Source organism: Nicotiana tabacum, chromosome 22 (assembly GCF_000715075.1).
Source record: "Nicotiana tabacum cultivar K326 chromosome 22, ASM71507v2, whole genome shotgun sequence".
NCBI classification, from domain to species: domain Eukaryota; kingdom Viridiplantae; phylum Streptophyta; class Magnoliopsida; order Solanales; family Solanaceae; genus Nicotiana; species Nicotiana tabacum.
Genome location: NC_134101.1, coordinates 27340339 through 27358157, shown reverse-complemented (window position 1 = coordinate 27358157; position 17819 = coordinate 27340339). Strand labels below are relative to the sequence as shown.

Here is a 17819-nt window from a genome sequence, read left to right as displayed (position 1 = left end):
AAATTTTATAATGTAATAAGTTAAATATTGTAAAATCTTAAAAGTTGTGGAAGTGTAGAGATTTTAAAAAATTTAGAAGGACAAAATTTGAAAAAATGGAAAAACGACATGGTATAGTCTCTCTCAAAATAATAGCGAAAAAAATATATATTTTTTGTATATATATATATATATATATATATATATATATATATATATATATTCTGTATGTTATATACAAATATTATATAAATTTTATATATTTTTTCGACTACCGAATATAAATAATTTCTGACGCAGGCTAAAAGTGAAAAGAGCTCGAAAAATGCCATACAAGGCTCTTTTGGGTGAACTTCTAAAATATACTTATTTTTAGAAAGAAATTTTAAGAGAGTACTTTAGAATATTAGTACTTAGCTTGTATTTGGTTAAATCATTTGAGAAACAGTTTTGTTAATGTTAGAGTTATAATTTGAGTTTGGTCAATTTTCAAAAAACGCTTTTGACTGTCAAATTATGATTAGATACTTTAGAGCCCGTTTGGACTTAAGAAATTTTTATTTTTTTTCGAAATCAACATTTGTTCATAAAATTTCTAATTTTCACTTGAAAATGTATTTTGAAAATTTTTGAAAATTTGAAAAACTCCAAAAAGTCGTTTTTCAAAATTTTCACTCAAATCACTCACAAAACTTCAAAAACAATCCAAAATTATATTCATGTCCAAACACAATTTTAAATTTCAAATACCATTTTCACTTAAAAAATTTTTTCCCCTATTTTGAAATTTTATAATTCTTATGTCCAAACGCCCATTTAGTTAAGCATCTTAAATACGTATGAGACAAGAAAGGAGAGTGTGCGAGACGTATGAGATAAAATTAAAGAAAAATATTGTAGTAAACATAAATTTTTGGTAAGATTATTTTTGTCATGAAACAATTAATTATTTAATTTTGTCTCTTTCTCAAAGATAAACGTCAATTTTTTGGTGGTTTCAACTATTATTCAAAATCACTTATTTTTAAAAATTCGGTTAGACCCTTTTAACTCTCAAAAAATAAGATTTGTTTTTAGAAAAGAATAAGCAATTCTAATTTCTTAAAATCTTGACCAAAATAGTATAATAATGAAAAGATGGACCCGACGGAGTAGTTAGAAAAAATCTTTCATTTTCTTTTTTCTTTTTAGCATTTCAGAATCAGAAGTTTGAACTATGGACCATCCCGCTCTCACTCATCCCCCACCCACCCCACCTTCACTACCCACCCTACCCCTTCCACATCTACAGTGTTATATATGTATCATGACTCTCTCACTCTCACTCCCCCTCCCCCCACCCCGCCCCCCTGAAACCACACAGACGAGCTACATTGATTGATCGGAGAATATAGAAACCCTAGCTCTGCTATCGAGGCACCTCCATTTTAACGGTGTCGTTAGCTCATAAGCTATTAACAATGCAGAGTAAGCTCAACGTGTATATGTACAAATGGATATGTATATTGTACTAGTTGATTAGCTGCAATGTGCCATAACATCGCAGTATTTTGCGACGAATGATAAATTGATTTTGAATTTTTTAAAAATTTTGAGCTCTATTTGTGAAATCCTGGAGGATTTGCTTTCGGATCTGTGAGCTTAGCGTTTTTCCTGAATTTTCCTAATTATTCGGAGTTTTGGACTCTGGATTTATTTATTTATTTATTTGATATTTTTTGTTCTTGGTTGTAGTTTTTTTTTTAAAATAAAAAATTTATGGTGCATTTTGTTGGCTTTTGAGGTTGAAAAACTGTTTAATTTTCATTTTATGGTTACTTATAAAAATGATATAGATTATTATTTTCATTTTTTATTTTTGTTCTTAGTTGTAGTTTTTACTTTTTAAAAATTTTATGGTGTATTTTGGTTATCTTTTGAGGTTGGAAAGCTATTTAATTTATTTCTTTGGTTGCTAACGAAACAAATTTGATTTGAATTTTTTAATTTGTACTTTCCTATTTGTTGTTCTCAGTTGAAAAACAATTTAAAATTTCTGGTGCATATTTTGTTTTGAGATCTTAAAGCTATTTAATTCTATTTTTTCAGGTTGCTTTTGAAAAAAAAGAATCTTCTAATACTTTTGCTTTGCTTGTGGAACTAGAAGTTAGAAGGAAATAGAGTTTTGCAGTGGACTTGAATTTCCAATTGAAGAACATTGACGGATCTGTCGTGCCATTCTCAGAAAATTTAGGCTAACTTCTTATGTTTGAGTTTATTTGTGGATTTTTAGGAAAATCTTCTGAGTAGATCAAATTGAGTGATTTTTTAGAATTAAAAATTATCTGTTGCATTCAAAAGGGTAATTAAATTGAATAAACATTGACTGAGATGAATGATATCTCTTGATTATTTGCTTTCTGTTTAATATAATACTAATATTTTAAATTTAGCATCTCATTGGTTGTCATTATAAAAAAAAAAAAGTATCTCACTTGTTGTCACCCTACATGTATGTATGTTCCCTCAAACTTGTAGTGGACCATAGAGGTGGATTATACACATATAGAGTCAAAGTCCAGCATGCACCAATTGCTTATATGTAGGGTCTACCTTTGAATGGATAGGTGCTAAATTTTGAAACTGAATGACTTAATCCGCAGCAACAATGTATGAGTAGGTTACTTTGCATTTGTAGAACTTTCCGTGCGAATGCTATGTGCTATCTTTCCTTTTTAGACCGTAATGCTTAACTCATAAGTAAATGTTTGATGCAGGCTTGTTCCCTGGTTCAAGAGTACTATGACTGTTGCTTCTTATTTATATAAAACTCTAGAATTGTGGTGGAACGCAATGCAGGTGAATTTCACTCTTTAAGATATAGGTGTCTGTCCTACATATGGTGTCAATTTTAAGATATTCCGGTCCAGTTAGATCACACTTAGCAGGCGCCCTTTATTCTTTCCTTGTAACAAAAAGAAGAAGTTAGAATCACGCTTAACTAGAAGGTAAGAACATAAAAAGAATATGAGTCTCGGCAGTTTGTTGTCGAATAGAGCATTAGATAAGCTCTTATCAATGGTTAGATGTTAGCACAAAGATATTTCGGTTATTAAGTTTGTAGCACTTTTTCATCTTTTCTTCTCTCCAGATAATTTCCTTCTGCTTTAATTTAGAATATATGATTGTATATACGCTTGTTATAGTCAAAGGGGGGTTCTTTTGCCTGCTGCATTTGAAGATCTAGATTTCTGTTTTGAGCTCTCTTACAGTCTTGGACCTCTTTACTTTAAGTGTCTTTTAGTAGATTGTTAGTGGGTGCTGGTGGTCATGCGAAAATGTAATACCATCTTTCATGGAACAGTTTAAAGTGAATAAAGAAAGTCGGGAAAAAGATAGTCTGTATGAAAAGGTGGGTCTTTTACTGTTTGTCATGGGAAAATCTACAAAACATAGTAACAAAAATAGCATAGTTTGAAAATATTGACCGCACCTGACGAAAAGAAGAAAACAAAGTAATGACCGGCTTGTTCCTTTGTAGCTTATTACATTGTTTTGTTTTTGGTATGACTGACTTGCATTATCTAAGTTAATGAAAACTCCTCTAAATTTTTCACTTGTTCTTTACTTCCTTTTCCTAATCAATTTTATGCTTAAATGAATGCTACAATCAAACTAACATTATGAAGTTATATCAATAGTGTTGGCTATTCTGACTGTGTGTTTGTAGATGTTACTTGCTGCTTCTATATCAATAGCTCCATCTGGCATAAGATGAATCCAAGTTCAAGTTACTGTACCAGTTCATAGTAGTTTCATGTTTTTTGATGAAAAGCTTCTCAATTCCCATTAGATCACATGCTGGTCATGTCAAAAACTGATCATGCACTAGTCATCTTCTTATCATGGTACCTGGGCACGTTTATTTGCTTAACTTTAATGTACCCGAGCTTGCTGGTGAATGATATTGTCAAAGCCCTACATATTTATCTATATAACTGCCGTTCCTTTTTATTAGTTGTGTTTTCTTGCATTACATATATATTCTTTTTTCGTCTTGGGGCCCTTTGCTAAAGCCCCAAGACCTTCGACACTCTCTTGCTTTTCACCTTTGACAACACTTCTGAAGAACTGTTTATGCTGTTTTATAAAGTTCTATGATATGTCTTTTGAGATTAATGTTAAGTTCCCGCTTATAGGTCCATGTTAAGCATTTGTTTCTACAGAATCGTTTTCTTAACACTTTTATGTGCCATTTTTATCTTTGGCTATTGAAAGTTTATGATGATGTAATGTTGGCTGTGCAGTTGTAGCCCAGATAATAGGCATATCACCACCTGGATCAATGAGGAATGCAAATATGACAATTGGATCTTCTAATCTTAAAGAGCCCACTATGCGAATCACAAGATCACGGGCAAAAGCCTTGGGTTCATCAGGAGGATTACCACCTCGACACCCATCTGTCAGACAGGATAACAAACAGGGACTGGGAGCAAAGGGAACTAAGTACAAAAGATCTGCCTCGGATGAGAATAATCCAGTTACTAATGCTAGTACAGCCTGTCAACAGCCTAAGCGAAGGGCTGTTCTCAGGGATGTCACCAATGTGCTTTGTGAAAATTCATATATGAATTGCATCAATAGAAGCAAATTTCAGGCGAGTTGTTTTTTTCTAGATTCATTATATCATATTCGCTCTTTCGAAATGAAATCACTTTGCTGGACATAATATTGGTTATTGAACTAGTGCCTTTGTTTCATCGAATGGAGCTTCAGTGGTGAATCTATCTCTTTGTTTCAATATTTATCAAAATGTGGCCAATGATGTCAACTTGTCTAATGGTGATAGGTTAAGAAATTCTCTGATAAGAGGAATTCAAAGGTGACACCTGCTATTTTGGCAAAAAGACCGCATCATGAAGATACAAAAGAGAACACGATTGAAGAAGCAAAAAAAGTAAAGATCGAGAAATCACAAGAACACTGTTCACAAGCACGCTTCAAGGACCATACATTAACTCAGCCAAGTAAATATATCACTCCAGCACAGTGTGGTTTTGTTGATCTTATGCCTGTGAATAGGAGTTTACCTACAGCCATTGCAGTCCTGAATACAACAGAAAAAGGTACGATATTGTGTGCTATCATGCAAGATTTGAAACTTCCGAATATTCTGATTTATTCCCTCTTTTGAAGTAGTCTGAAGTGCAACTATCATGACTGAGCTATGTCTGCTCCTTTTAAGTTTGAAAAAAAATTCTGGTTTCTGTTCAAATCTGTGATAATTGTTGCCTGCTTGTTCATAGGGACCAACGACTAATATACTTGTTAAGTGTAACTTTTCTGGAAACTTTATCATTTTGAAGAGTTCTACCAAGATCGCTGGGACTGCCAAAAAGTTTATATTTATATGAAACACCGTTGAATCTGATCCTTATGTGAAAGGTTCTGATGGAACCACATGCAATTCTCTAAGAGCACGAGAAGTTCTGTAATGATATATGTTTTCGTTAGTAGTACAAAACTGCTTATGTCCCTTTGTCTAACTCAGATATCTCATCATCATTACATTAGGTATCGATTTGAATTCAATGTTAAAATTTCGATCGCAATCTCTTGAGTAGAAGTTTGTAAAGACTTTATTCACTGCATTTTGCATTATATTAAATCTCAATTCAGTAAACTGTTTCTTTTCCCTGTTCCTCATGAGCCCTTGTTCTGTATGGCTGCAACCTTAATTGCTCTCACAGATAAATTCATAGAATTAAACTGTAATAATATAACTATGCAAAAAAGAATGAGTTTAAGATAATTAACTTGTAAAGAGAGATCTTGCTCACTTGAATGTGTAGTATCTGACACGTAGCACCATCAGAAGAAATGGATATCTTAGAATAACTGGAAGTAAGGAGACAATGTAATGCACACAACGGAAAGGGTGAAGAAACCAATTGAGCGCATACCTTACGAGTGACATGTGTTTGTGGTTTTAAGGGAATAGGTATTTTATGTATCCAATATAAAAGGCGTAATGTGTCAGTTCACAAATGGATAAACTGCAGAAACCTTTTTCCAGAAAGGTAAAAAGCAAATTGTTGGCAGGAAAACTTATTAATCTGGCTGATCATCTGTCATTGCTTGCAACATTTAATCATCTAATATTTGCATGAAAGCATTACTAGTTCTGAAAGGATATCTTTCTATTTGATATGTTTTTGCTGGAAGGGCCTTATTTTGTTTCTGTTCCATCGTGCAGATGAAACCAAGGTTTGCCAGAAACAAGAAGGCTCCGATTCTCTTGGTATAGCAGATATAGATTCAAAGCACAAGGATCCACTAATGTGTAGTCTATATGCTCCTGATATATATAGCAATTTGCATGCCATGGAGGTTTGTATGCTTTCCTGTCACTACTTTGAAAATGACTGACGCACTGCTGATAAGTCTAGTGATAGCATCAGCAATTGTAACCATCTAAACAACATCAACATAGTGTTGCCTTTAGTATTTGATTAAAAAAATATTATCATGGATAATAACAATGAAATAGTTTTATCTTTTAAGCACTTTTTTCTGGCAATGGAGTGAAATAGTTTTTTATACTTCTGAACAAGTTTAAGAGATGTACCCTTCCCCTTTCTTTGTCAACCTAAGGAGGACCACTTGTTAAGAAAAAAGCTTTCTATTTCTCAATTACTCAAAGACATTTTCTTCTCACGAACAGCTTGACCGGCGGCCTTCATTTAATTACATGGAAAAGCTGCAGCGGGACGTTAACAAGGGTATGCGAGGTATTCTAATTGATTGGCTTGTGGAGGTCAGTTAGCTTACTTGATGTTTTTACAATGCTTAATATTATGTGAAAAAGTATCTTAAGCAGTATTTTGTTGTTCTTAATAAACAAAATGTTCTCTCATCTTTTTCCCCTACTTAAGTTTGTGATAGTAGATAACCTTTTTGTTGATTTCTTTTACTTCGATCTTTTGATGAATGGTTCCTTTTCCAAATGCTTTTGGGATTTTACTGGGGTGTTGTTGTTGTTGGTTCCTTTTCCAAATGCATCATCAACTGAATATTTGCTTTACATTTGAGCATTATTATCTTGTTCAACTTTTATGTTTTACTTCTCCTTTTTTCTCTTTTGAGATATTTCCTGAAGATCACATGTTTTTTTCTTCCTGAAAGCATATCATTGGATGTTAGTTATGACAGGATCTTTCATATTTGGTTTGGTTCACTGATAAGTTATGTTGCGATTGTAAGCGGTAAAAAGTAATAACTAAATTATTTAGTACATATATATATTTTGGATTTTTTCGTTTATTGAATCATAAATTAGATGCGAGATTGTAATATGAAACATGTGTATGGTTTTATACTTGATAAATGTTTGTTCCAGTAATACCCTTGGAGGTTGTTTGGTTGGAGGGTTAGGAAAAATAATTATAGCATATTATCACATAAAATAATACTCCCTCCGTTCACTTTTACTTGTCTAGTATTCTAAATATAGATTTTCACTTTTACTTGTCACTTTTAGCATATCAAGAGAAGACACTTTCTTTTTTCCTGTTATACCCACAATATTAATTACTAATTTCAAATCATTTTCTCAAATCCATTAAAAATATGCATCAATTAATATGGGTGTCATGGTAAATTATGCACTTCATTTATTATTACTTTAGGGACGTGAAAAGTCCAAAGTGGACAAGTAAAAGTGAACGGAGGGAGTACAATGTTTGGTTGGGGAGATTAGAATAAGTAATTTCTGCATAACAAATGTAGTGTTTGTTTGGCAGTATAAGAATCCCTGCATAACTTATGTTTGATTGACGGTTTTAAATAAGAAATATAGATAGGTGTCTTTGGAACAAATTAAAAAGGAAATAGTGTCACATAAGATGGAATGGAGGCACTTTTGTTTATGCAAGAGACGAAAATGGCAACCAAAACATTCTATTAGTAATCAGAATTTAATGCTGGAATTATTTTTTTTACTGGGAATCAAACGAGCCTTTACACATATTGCCAGTCATCTATGCATATTGATAATAGCACTGGCCTATGGAATTCAGACTTACTTTTGATTAGCTCTTTTCCTACTTGTCAAGTGTTTGTATATGTTTTTTCTTGCATCACGGTGAAAATTGTATCTGTTGACCATCAATCTTGTTCCCTCTCTTGCAGGTTTCTGAAGAATATAGGCTGGTTCCGGACACACTTTACCTGACTGTACATCTCATTGATCGGTTCCTCTCTGAGAATTACATTGAAAAACAAAAGCTGCAGCTGCTCGGAGTTACCTGCATGCTAATTGCTTCGTAAGTAATTCTCGTTTGTGACAATCATATCAAGGATGACTGACCAATCATGAAGGCCTTTGCACTTCCTTTATTCATGTTTTCCTGTTGAATATTTTCTTAATGTAGTCTAGTTTTTGTATAATGAATGATTGGTAGATTTTAAGGTTACAGGGTAAACTAAAATGTTTTTACATATTTGAATTTGTCGATCACATAGATATCCCTATATTTTCCATGGGAACTTGTGGGAAATAGAGCCTTCTAACTTAGTTCTTTTATTCTTTTAACTTGTATGTGCATGTGCTTTACAATAAGGTGATGAGCTCTTCCGAATTTTAAGAAATTCTTTATAGCTTCAGAAAAGAGAAACTAGCTGAACTTCCATCTGTATTTTTTCATTGGATTTTTTCTGCAGCATATAATCTTTTATCTTGTTTTTGTGCTTCCAGCAAATATGAAGAAATTTGTGCCCCTCGTGTGGAAGAATTTTGCTTTATTACAGACAACACTTACTCAAAAGAAGAGGTATGCTCATTCAAATGCTGTAATATTTTTAGATTTATTTATCATTATGGAGAATGATGTACATGAAGATGGGCTATGTAATAAAGGCAGTTAAATAACCTTAGTTTTGATTAATGTACGAGGCATGTGTCAGTTTTTTTTTTTTTTTTTTTTGCTTATTTGAGTTTATTTTCCTGTTTGCATATAGGTCATTAGTAACCATCTCCAATGTTTGGTTACTCAATGTTGGGCTCTCATGTTATGTTATCCTGCTCCTGATGTCCATCACTGGGCGTGCTGGGAGTGTTAGAGGCCCATATTGGTTGAGAGTATAGGTTGTAGTCTCTTATGTTATCCTGCTCCTGATGTCCATCACTGGGCGTGCTGGGAGTGTTAGAGGCCCATATTGGTTGAGAGTATAGGTTGTAGGCCCATATAGGTCATTAATAACCATCTCCAATGTTTGGTTACTCAATGTTGGGCTCTCATGTTATGTTATCCTGCTCCTGATGTCCATCACTGGGCGTGCTGGGAGTGTTAGAGGCCCATATTGGTTGAGAGTATAGGTTGTAGTCTCTTAATATGGTTTTGACAATCCTCAACTCATGAGTTAGTTCTTGGGGTTAAGCCCTAGGTCCGATATATTATTCTGTATCGTTATGAATCCCAACTATTCTTTCAGAATTTATCCTGGTAAATCAATAATAGTAAAAAACCTGCTCCTTCATACTCCTGCGCTAGTTCGTTTGACTGCCATTCCAGTAAAGTCACTCATCCTACAATTTTTTCTTTTGCTGGTTTGAACTAAATTGACTAGCCTATTCTGTTAGATGAACTAGCTAGATTGTGTCATCTAGCTCTTAGCTTTCCTTTTTTTCTTTTGACGATATATTGGATGCATACTTGTTCCTACTTGAGCAATTATCTGAACATTTTCCAGAATATTTTTTTAGGTCTTCTGTGATATAACTTAAAGTTCCTTCTGGATGTGAAAAGGCTAATATATTGCATGTCAGGTAGTAAGAATGGAAAGTCTAGTATTGAATTTTTTGGGCTTTCAACTTGCTGCTCCGACCACTAAAAAGTTCCTGAGGTACCTCCTACAGCTAACATTATATGCAAATTTTACTCATGTTGCTCGTGAGAGCAGGCTCCTTATTTGTGCCATTGTCCTTTGTTTTAGGAGATTTGTTCAAGCAGCACAAGCTTCATATGAGGTAGATGAGATAGCATTCTTGCTTTGGTTGAGTCCTAGAAAATGATGCTTATATGACCAAGTAAAAATTGCTCCAACCTGCAGGTTCCCTCTGTTGAACTGGAATTCATGGCAAACTATTTAGCAGAGCTAACACTTGTTGACTATAGTTTTCTTAAGTTTCTTCCGTCTATCACTGCTGCATCGGCTGTATTTCTAGCCAAATGGACACTTGATCAATCTAACCACCCATGGGTATGCAACTTTTTTGCTCCTTTGACCCTATCTGCCCTTCTCTTTGCAATTGTAATGCAACCACGAAATGACTTTGGAAATGGTTTGCAGAATCCAACTTTGGAGCACTACACTAGGTATACAGCGCTAGAGCTGAAAACCATAGTTCTTTTGCTGCAAGATTTACAGCTGAACACCAGCGGAAGCACCCTGAATGCCATTCGTGAAAAGTATAGACAACCAAAGGTAACTGTATCACAATCTTTCTTATTCGTTTTGCTAAAATAGGATATGCAAAGATGTTCAAACAAATGGGGGAACAAAAAGGTCCACATTTTCAGCTTGAAACATAATAGAACATCATTCTTTTCTCAATGAGTATGAGTTTAAAGAAAGCATCAACAATTCGTTTGTTATAACAAAAATACATATGATACACCTCTCCTTTTTGTACATTCCACATATATCAGCTGTTTATCATTTTAGTGTAATGAAGCTTTCGTTTGTATTTCAGTTCAAGTCCGTGGCAACTTTATCGTCTCCGCAGCCAGTCCAATCACTGTTCTAAGAAATGCTGAAATTAACTCCAGTTGGCCAGTTCAAGTTCAGCATATCCATTGTTGCTTTTCTCATGCGAAAAGACTGATCTTTAACATACAATAAACTACCATTCCTGGAAATAGACTCATTCTTCTGTTCATTCCTCTGTCAACTTTCAACCAGTATGTATCGTTCTACCATGTTCGTGCACTAGCAGACTGCAGGTGCTCCAGAAACATGGAGACTTCAATGAAGTGAAGGCAGTAAGTTAAAAGAAATGGCAATTGTAAGAAGTAACTTAACAGCATTTCAGGTTAGCTACTTGCTATCATGTATTTGGAGTTGTTTGAAAGCTCCTGTTGTTAAATGGTTCCACCTTTGACATTTCTATTCTTTCGGCTTAATAAATCCGTTTTCATACTAGATACAAGTTTTATTTTTGTTAACGTGGCTGTTAGGTGTTTAGGGGTAGTTTGCAACGGGGGTTGGGTTGGTGCTTTTAAAACTGCATGATTGGACCCTTTCGAGCAAACAAGAATGTGAATCCTGAGGGGTCATATTGGTTTGCTGACAGTTATGCATAGATTATAGTGCATGGCATGCAATACAAGGATTAATAATCACGGATTATTTAGCGCATATGCTTTTCTAATGAATGTTTAGTTCACTGCAATAAAAATTGAATATACATTAAATATAATGTAAAAGTTGACAATTATACCTTAGTTCTCACAGCAAATTAAAAATAGAAAGACAAAATCAAGGTTATTTTGGTTGTTTAGGTGTTTTATTCTTGTAAAACTAATCCATGTAGAAGTTGTCTCATGTTGGATTCGGTCTAAATTATATCAGAATTGCAGTATCAAGTAATATTGGTATTATTTATACAGAAAATGAGATGCCTATCAAACACGTGTAAAATGTTGAGAATGTGAAAAAAGCAAAAGCATTCTTTCTGTTTTTAGTAGTGAAAGAAGATTCGATGTCATTATCGTGGTTGTGGATTATGGTCGTATTCTTCCATGCTATTGTTGAAAGTTCAAATTTGTTTTGCTGTAAAGTACTCCTTTACAACACAGAATAGTATAAAGAGGACAAGCATGGTGTCATCTCTGCTCTGTTTTATTCTCTAATAAAAGGTCTGGAAACCCAATTGCAGCAGCTTCTTTTCTGTCTTTCTATTCTTGTAATTTAACCAATTCTCATTGGCGTTTATTTCAAAAACAGGTGCAAAAAAAATCCTCAATTTTTGGCAGAATATCACTACAACCATTTTTAATAGATGCAAACTTAGTACAAATATTTTGTTGGAGGCAAAATGAAAAGGTAATATAGAAGCTTCAAAAATATACAAATGAGTCCATCTTTCTGGTAAGAACAAAAGAAAAGGAAATGGTGTCAAACAAATTTTCACAGTGGGAGTCAAAAAAGGCTACAATCCAGCTACTTTAAGAGAAACCTCTCCATTTTTCCTTTTTCTTCTTTTCCATATTAAAATGATATGAAAACACACTGATCCAACTAGCAAAGCTGAACAGTGAAGAAGCCAGCCAAGAAGGTGATGAAAATATCAGCCAAATTAGATAAAAATAGGCCATGACAAAATGTTCAAAAAGGAAAATAAAGAAACAGACGTTAGTTAGCCCATTACCAAGCCCCCTTCCCGTGCTCCTTCAGGGAAGAAATTTGATGAAACAAACACAGTTGTAGTACTAAGTTACAACAGTTAAGGCTGTCATCGGATTGATCTTCAAAAACCTTCTGCACCAATCAACAGCCATTTCCCATCCTATGATGACATTCTGGTTTCTCCGTCACTCCAAAACTGGGAGGAACATACACCGAGCAACATGGGGACAAGGATAGAGTGATGTGCCTCTTAGCAAGTGATTGAAGTTGCTAAAGGCATTACTAGAACACCGATGTTTCCAGCTATAGGTGGACGTAGACTTGCTGCACTCTCTAGCCGTTCCCATGCTTCCTTCCGTTTTTCAGCTTCCAAGTTTATTTTTTCCTGTTCTTCCTTGTAGTGAGAATGGCAAGCCATGAAAAACACATCATCCATTTCGGAGAACATCTTTCTTACATTTAGACTCAAGTTCTGCACAGCATGGTTCCAGTGGTTCTGAGCATTGTTTTCCACAGCTGGGAATATAATAGGGAGAATCACATGCCGGTTATGTGCAATCAGATTGATAATTTGGTCATTATTCCAAAGGAACAGAGCTCTTTCAGCTACCTGGACAATAAAGGTTCAGTTATTAAGATGACAAACAAGCGGCTTTGAAGTTCCAGAAGTGGTATAGTAGAAACCTTTTTGGAAATGCAATTACGACAGAGAGAGAGTCAGAAAATAGCCGAGGAAATTAAGACATATTAACATCATGGCTGTTAAGCATCACAACATGGACTAACAGATAATACTGAGCTAATGCAACATCAAAAAAACTCATCAAACACGGCAACCTTTCCAACAGAAGGGAATTCAATATACAGGCCTGAGGTGTATACCCATCACACCACCAGAGGCTTTCAGCGAAAATTTAAGAGTGAAGAGCGAAGCGAGAAAAAAGATAAAGGTTTTCAGAAATAAACCAACAACTAATTAAATTTTCTTTTGACCAATTAATCATTTTAATTCTTCTGTCTCCCTTCCCCTCCACCACAATCCACCCACCCACCCTCAACCACCCTCCAAATATGGCGTGGTGTCACTCAAGTGCAATGAATAATCTAGGTAGCAAAACTGGTCCAGAATTTCTAGGTTCTGTTAAATTAAATCCATAAAAGATCCAATTAAGTGTTCAGCTGGTCTCAGCCTCTGGAACTCCAATTTTTTAGTCTAAGAATGACCACAGATAAAAGGGCCACTTCAAACATCATCTTTTTCTTCTTACTGACAAGTTCTCTCGTTAAATTTTTTAACCTGATCCATAAAAATGCCCTTGCAAACAATATTAAAGTTTCTTCTTCAGCACTCTTCTATTTACTATCAATAGTGGTGAAACCAGAAATTTTACTCAAGAGTGTTCAAACTTGAAAGAGGTGAAAAAAATTCCCCGACGCAGTGTAATTCGACTTAGGGTGGTCAATTGACCAGCCTTTAAGACATGTAGCTTCGCCCCTGACTATCAGCCCTTTGAAACCACTTGTTAGTTCATTTAACAAGACTGCTGTTTCAAGTAGCCTAGAAAGACAAAAACTCATGAATACTTTCTTGGAGTTGGAACAAATCCTTCTGGCTCGTAGATCTTAAGCTTTCAAATCATTGCTCAAACCATCTCAAATTAAACGAAAAATCCCAGCCTGCGATCTAGAAATCTATTAGAGGCAGTTGAGATATCCGTTTTGAATTTTTTCATGTCACAAATCCTCACAACTAAAAAATGCATGTAAATCTGGAAGGATCCTGTCAAACAACTGGATGAAGAATATATGAATCAATCAACTGCATTTCCATCCCAGTTTAGTTGGGATCACTGTAGGAATCCTCTGTATACATTAGAAAGAGAATTCTTTTCACAATATTTGCTAATAGATCCTCGAGCGAACCATATCTGACCAACTATTCAGATACAATAAACAAAGGTAAAGATATAATTTAGTACACACACACACACACACGTCTAGCGACATAATTGTTACCTGAAAATGGCAACTATTGATGCAGCAACCAATCCGCCAGAACAAAGGAACCATCAATCTTTGGAACTCAGCCATGTTAATAACTTCCAAAATTTCTTCCAACTCACTCAAGAACATCACCTCTTTTTGGGTATTTGTGATGGGCCAGTACTTCAACAAGCCCCTGATCACAGTGCTAGCCAACTTGGGATCCTTCTCTATAAACTGCATAACACAATATGATAACTGTTGAAAGTAAATACCCAATGATTTTGGTTTGTGCAAAGGAATCAAAGCCCTTGACAAAAAGATCTTATGCTCCTCTTTCAATGGCAGAGCAAACCCCGTAATCACACTTCCGAATATCTCCAACAGCTCAGCAATCCCATTATGTTTCTCAGTCTCAAATACAAATCTATAGAACAAATTGCTTATACTCTTCCTTATAAAGGGCCTGTGGACCATGAACTTGCCATAAATCCTATGCAAGATAGCTTTCAAACAGTCTCTTTCCCTTGGATCTTCAGAATCAAACAAGTCGAGCAGTTTCAATATGAAGTGATGATTTATATACTTTTTTGCAACCTTAGCTTCTAGAGAAGAAGATGTTACAAACTTAAGCAATAGATCATACACAATTTGCAAGTGAGGCCAGGCAGGGTCAAAAGTAGGCTCATCATCCTCGTTTTCACTGGCGTGGGAATTGCTAGACCGATAATTAGGAGGGAAAACCCGAAACAAATTAACAGCACAAGTTTTACACATTGCAAGAATTGCAGGTTCTGAAAATTTGGGTGGATTAGAAGATACAAAATCCAAAAGCTCAAACAATGTGGCTCTTTTAAGTTCCTTTTCTGCTACATTCTTAGTTGGGTCCCTGAAATCAAAGTCTACACAACAGAGGCTTAACTTACTGATAAAAAGATTCATTTTTTCAGAGCTGGGCACATCTTTGAAGGAAATTAGAGGCTCAATCCCTGCAATCACACTTGCTGGGAACACAACTGAGGAGGTCCTCCTTAGAGCACTACTATTAGGCCTTCCAGAACCCAAATTCGGGCTTGCATTCGGGCCGTGAGAGCCCGAATTGCCTCTTGCTGAATCTACTGACTCAGATTTCAGTGCTTTCTTAGGAAGCTTACTCAGGAAATGCTTCCACATGGTGATTTTCACAATCTATAACACAGCAATAGACTCAAAGAGATACAGGGGGGGAGGAACACACTCAAATCAAGATATTACTGGTAAAGGGCAACAACCCTAGAGCTGTACCATGTCTAGTACAGGTCCAAGATCTAAGCCAAAACCCCATTGACCAAAAAATCAGTAAACTTTGAGTTATATAACGAAAAGGGGTACTATATTCTTCATCAAGAAGGAAGAAAAATCAAATCTTTCCTCAAAATGAGCAAAAGGGTGTTCAGATCTTGATTACAAAGAGGCAAAAAAAGGTTGTAGAAAATGCAAGAATGATGTAAAGCTGTAACCTTTTTGCTCAATTCTACAGCCTTGGATTCTTTAGAGAGAGAGGCTGGATCTCATTCACATTCATTAGAAGAACTATTTATATAGACATATAAAAAAAGATTCAGATATTACAGAGAGAGGAGGTGGGTGGTTGTCAGAATTGTGAGGTGGTTGGGTGGTGGGGTGGTGGGGGTAGGGGAGGAAGGAGATTCAGATGCTGATAACAAGGCTCAAGAAAACAAAACAAAAATGCCATTCATCATTCATGTCTGCATGCACTTAGTACTATGTATATCTATACATGTGTAGATATAAATACATATAGAAAAACAAGCTGTAATAAAGCTTTCTTCTTCATTAGGAAATTTTTGGTTTGGGGTGGTGGGTGGTGGGGTAAAAGGGTAGGGGTGGGTAGGGAACAAGGTAAGGTAAGTGGGTTTCAGAGCTTAATTATGAAGCTTGGCGAAGATGCATGGTGGCAGAGGAGAAATGGTGAAAGTCCATCATTGTTTGTTTGTATCTTTTTGACATTAATTTTATTGTAATAAAAGTGAAAAAAATAAAGGCAGTAATTTGAATGACTGGCTTACTTTTTATTTCTTTCACAATAATGTTCTGCTTTTTCTTCTCGATTCGTGAGATAGTTTTATTGCTTCCTTATTTATTCTGAGAGAATACAGGTGGGTCTCAGCCTCTCAGCTTTGGCCTTCTGGAAGAAAAAAGAAAAATGTAAATAGAGCAAAGTAACCACACAAATTTGAAAAATATCCTCTCTTTTTAAGCTTATTTTTTCTTAACTTTATTTCTTCTTCGATCTTGCCATTTTTCTTTTGTTGAAAAAAAAAACGTACCAAATTTTATCCAAGAATTATTTGTTTAATTTTTTGAATAATAGATTCTAAATTATTTTTAAAAGTGGTTTGAGGGTGTTTTCCGAAAAAAATTAATACAAAAATATTCATCAATGTTAAAAGGAAAACTATAACGAACCAAAAAATTTATTTTTCACACAAACCTTTCCTTCAAAAACCTTTTAAAAAAATTCTCCTAGATGTTGTTCAAACTGCTAATGCTCTTTTTTTGAAAAAAAAAACATAATGATCAAGAAAAAGGAGAGAAACGGTAAAAAATAAACTCAAGTATATTTGTGAGGAAGAATATCATTGACACTAGACTATAACCTTAGGATTCGTTTGGTACGAAAGATAAGAAATAATTAATTTTGAGATTAAATTTAAGATGAGTTTATTTCATATTTGATTAGGACAAATTATGGTATAACTAATCCTGAAATTAATTATTCCGGGATTATAGTGTTATTTTTATTTATATGGGAATGTGAGATAACAATATTGACTAACTAATCCCGCTATAATTAATCATGAAATAACGTGTTTCCAATCAAACGATCCCTTAGTTGTTTAATGCTTTCCTTTCTCAATTCATTTGTGTTTTTACGCAATGTTGTTTACTTTTTAAAAGAAAAAACTTTTAATATATGCATATGACTATACGAGAGTGATGTTGCATATCCGAAAAATAAGTACAGACAATTTTTACATAGAAAAGGGTATCAAATGATGATAAAGCACAATATATTGATTTTAAAGTAGCTACAATTAGACCATCTACTATTTGTATGATGCAATTTGATTACAAGTGATATCAATAATTACTCCTGAAATGTGAAAATAACATACCATATCGTACAAATCGACGCACGTAACAAGACGTACAAATAATTCTTTATCTTTTGGCATAATAATAGTTCTCCCTCTTGTTGCATATAGTATACATACAGTTCACAAAAGATATAGCCAATCTAACTTTTTATTATGATATATTATTTTCAAAAGTAGCACATGTAATTCTGGTATTTTTTTAGTTTAGAATACTATTATGTTTAAGACAGACAGTGTTCGGAGTAGTTTGCGTGTACCTCAATTATTTAATCAGTTATAAGACGAGTTGGAAGATGAATACATATT

The 17819-nt window shown here is 34.5% G+C and overlaps 2 protein-coding genes across 2 annotated transcripts; one reads left to right on the top strand and one right to left on the bottom strand.

Moving 5' to 3' along the window:
• Positions 1–1304: 1304 nt before the first annotated feature.
• LOC107761856 (cyclin-A2-2) lies at positions 1305–11161 on the top strand. The gene is made up of 13 exons (XM_016580146.2): positions 1305–1446; positions 2736–2817; positions 4266–4618; positions 4811–5087; positions 6218–6351; positions 6686–6778; positions 8152–8285; positions 8717–8792; positions 9788–9864; positions 9955–9988; positions 10072–10221; positions 10312–10446; positions 10715–11161. The coding sequence occupies exons 3-13, from the start codon at positions 4304–4306 to the stop codon at positions 10766–10768; spliced, it is 1479 nt and encodes a 492-aa protein (XP_016435632.1). The 5' UTR covers positions 1305–1446; positions 2736–2817; positions 4266–4303; the 3' UTR covers positions 10769–11161.
• Positions 11162–12042: 881 nt separating this feature from the next.
• On the bottom strand, positions 12043–16534 carry LOC107761855 (serine/threonine protein phosphatase 2A 57 kDa regulatory subunit B' kappa isoform). The gene is made up of 2 exons (XM_016580144.2): positions 14386–16534; positions 12043–12979 (listed from the first exon to the last, which is right to left on the bottom strand). The coding sequence occupies exons 1-2, from the start codon at positions 15523–15525 to the stop codon at positions 12620–12622; spliced, it is 1500 nt and encodes a 499-aa protein (XP_016435630.1). The 5' UTR covers positions 15526–16534; the 3' UTR covers positions 12043–12619.
• Between the last annotated feature and the right edge of the window lie 1285 nt (positions 16535–17819).

Bases quoted from the DNA above. Each gene is read 5' to 3' on its own strand.
- LOC107761856 (XM_016580146.2), top strand. From the start codon at position 4,304: ATGAGGAATGCAAATATGACAATTGGATCTTCTAATCTTAAAGAGCCC. The intron at 5,088-6,217 runs GTACGATATTGT...TCCATCGTGCAG, and splicing joins CCTGAATACAACAGAAAAAG to ATGAAACCAAGGTTTGCCAG. The intron at 10,447-10,714 runs GTAACTGTATCA...TTTGTATTTCAG, and splicing joins AAAAGTATAGACAACCAAAG to TTCAAGTCCGTGGCAACTTT.
- LOC107761855 (XM_016580144.2), bottom strand. From the start codon at position 15,525: ATGTGGAAGCATTTCCTGAGTAAGCTTCCTAAGAAAGCACTGAAATCT. The intron at 12,980-14,385 runs GTAACAATTATG...TTTATTGTCCAG, and splicing joins TCAATAGTTGCCATTTTCAG to GTAGCTGAAAGAGCTCTGTT.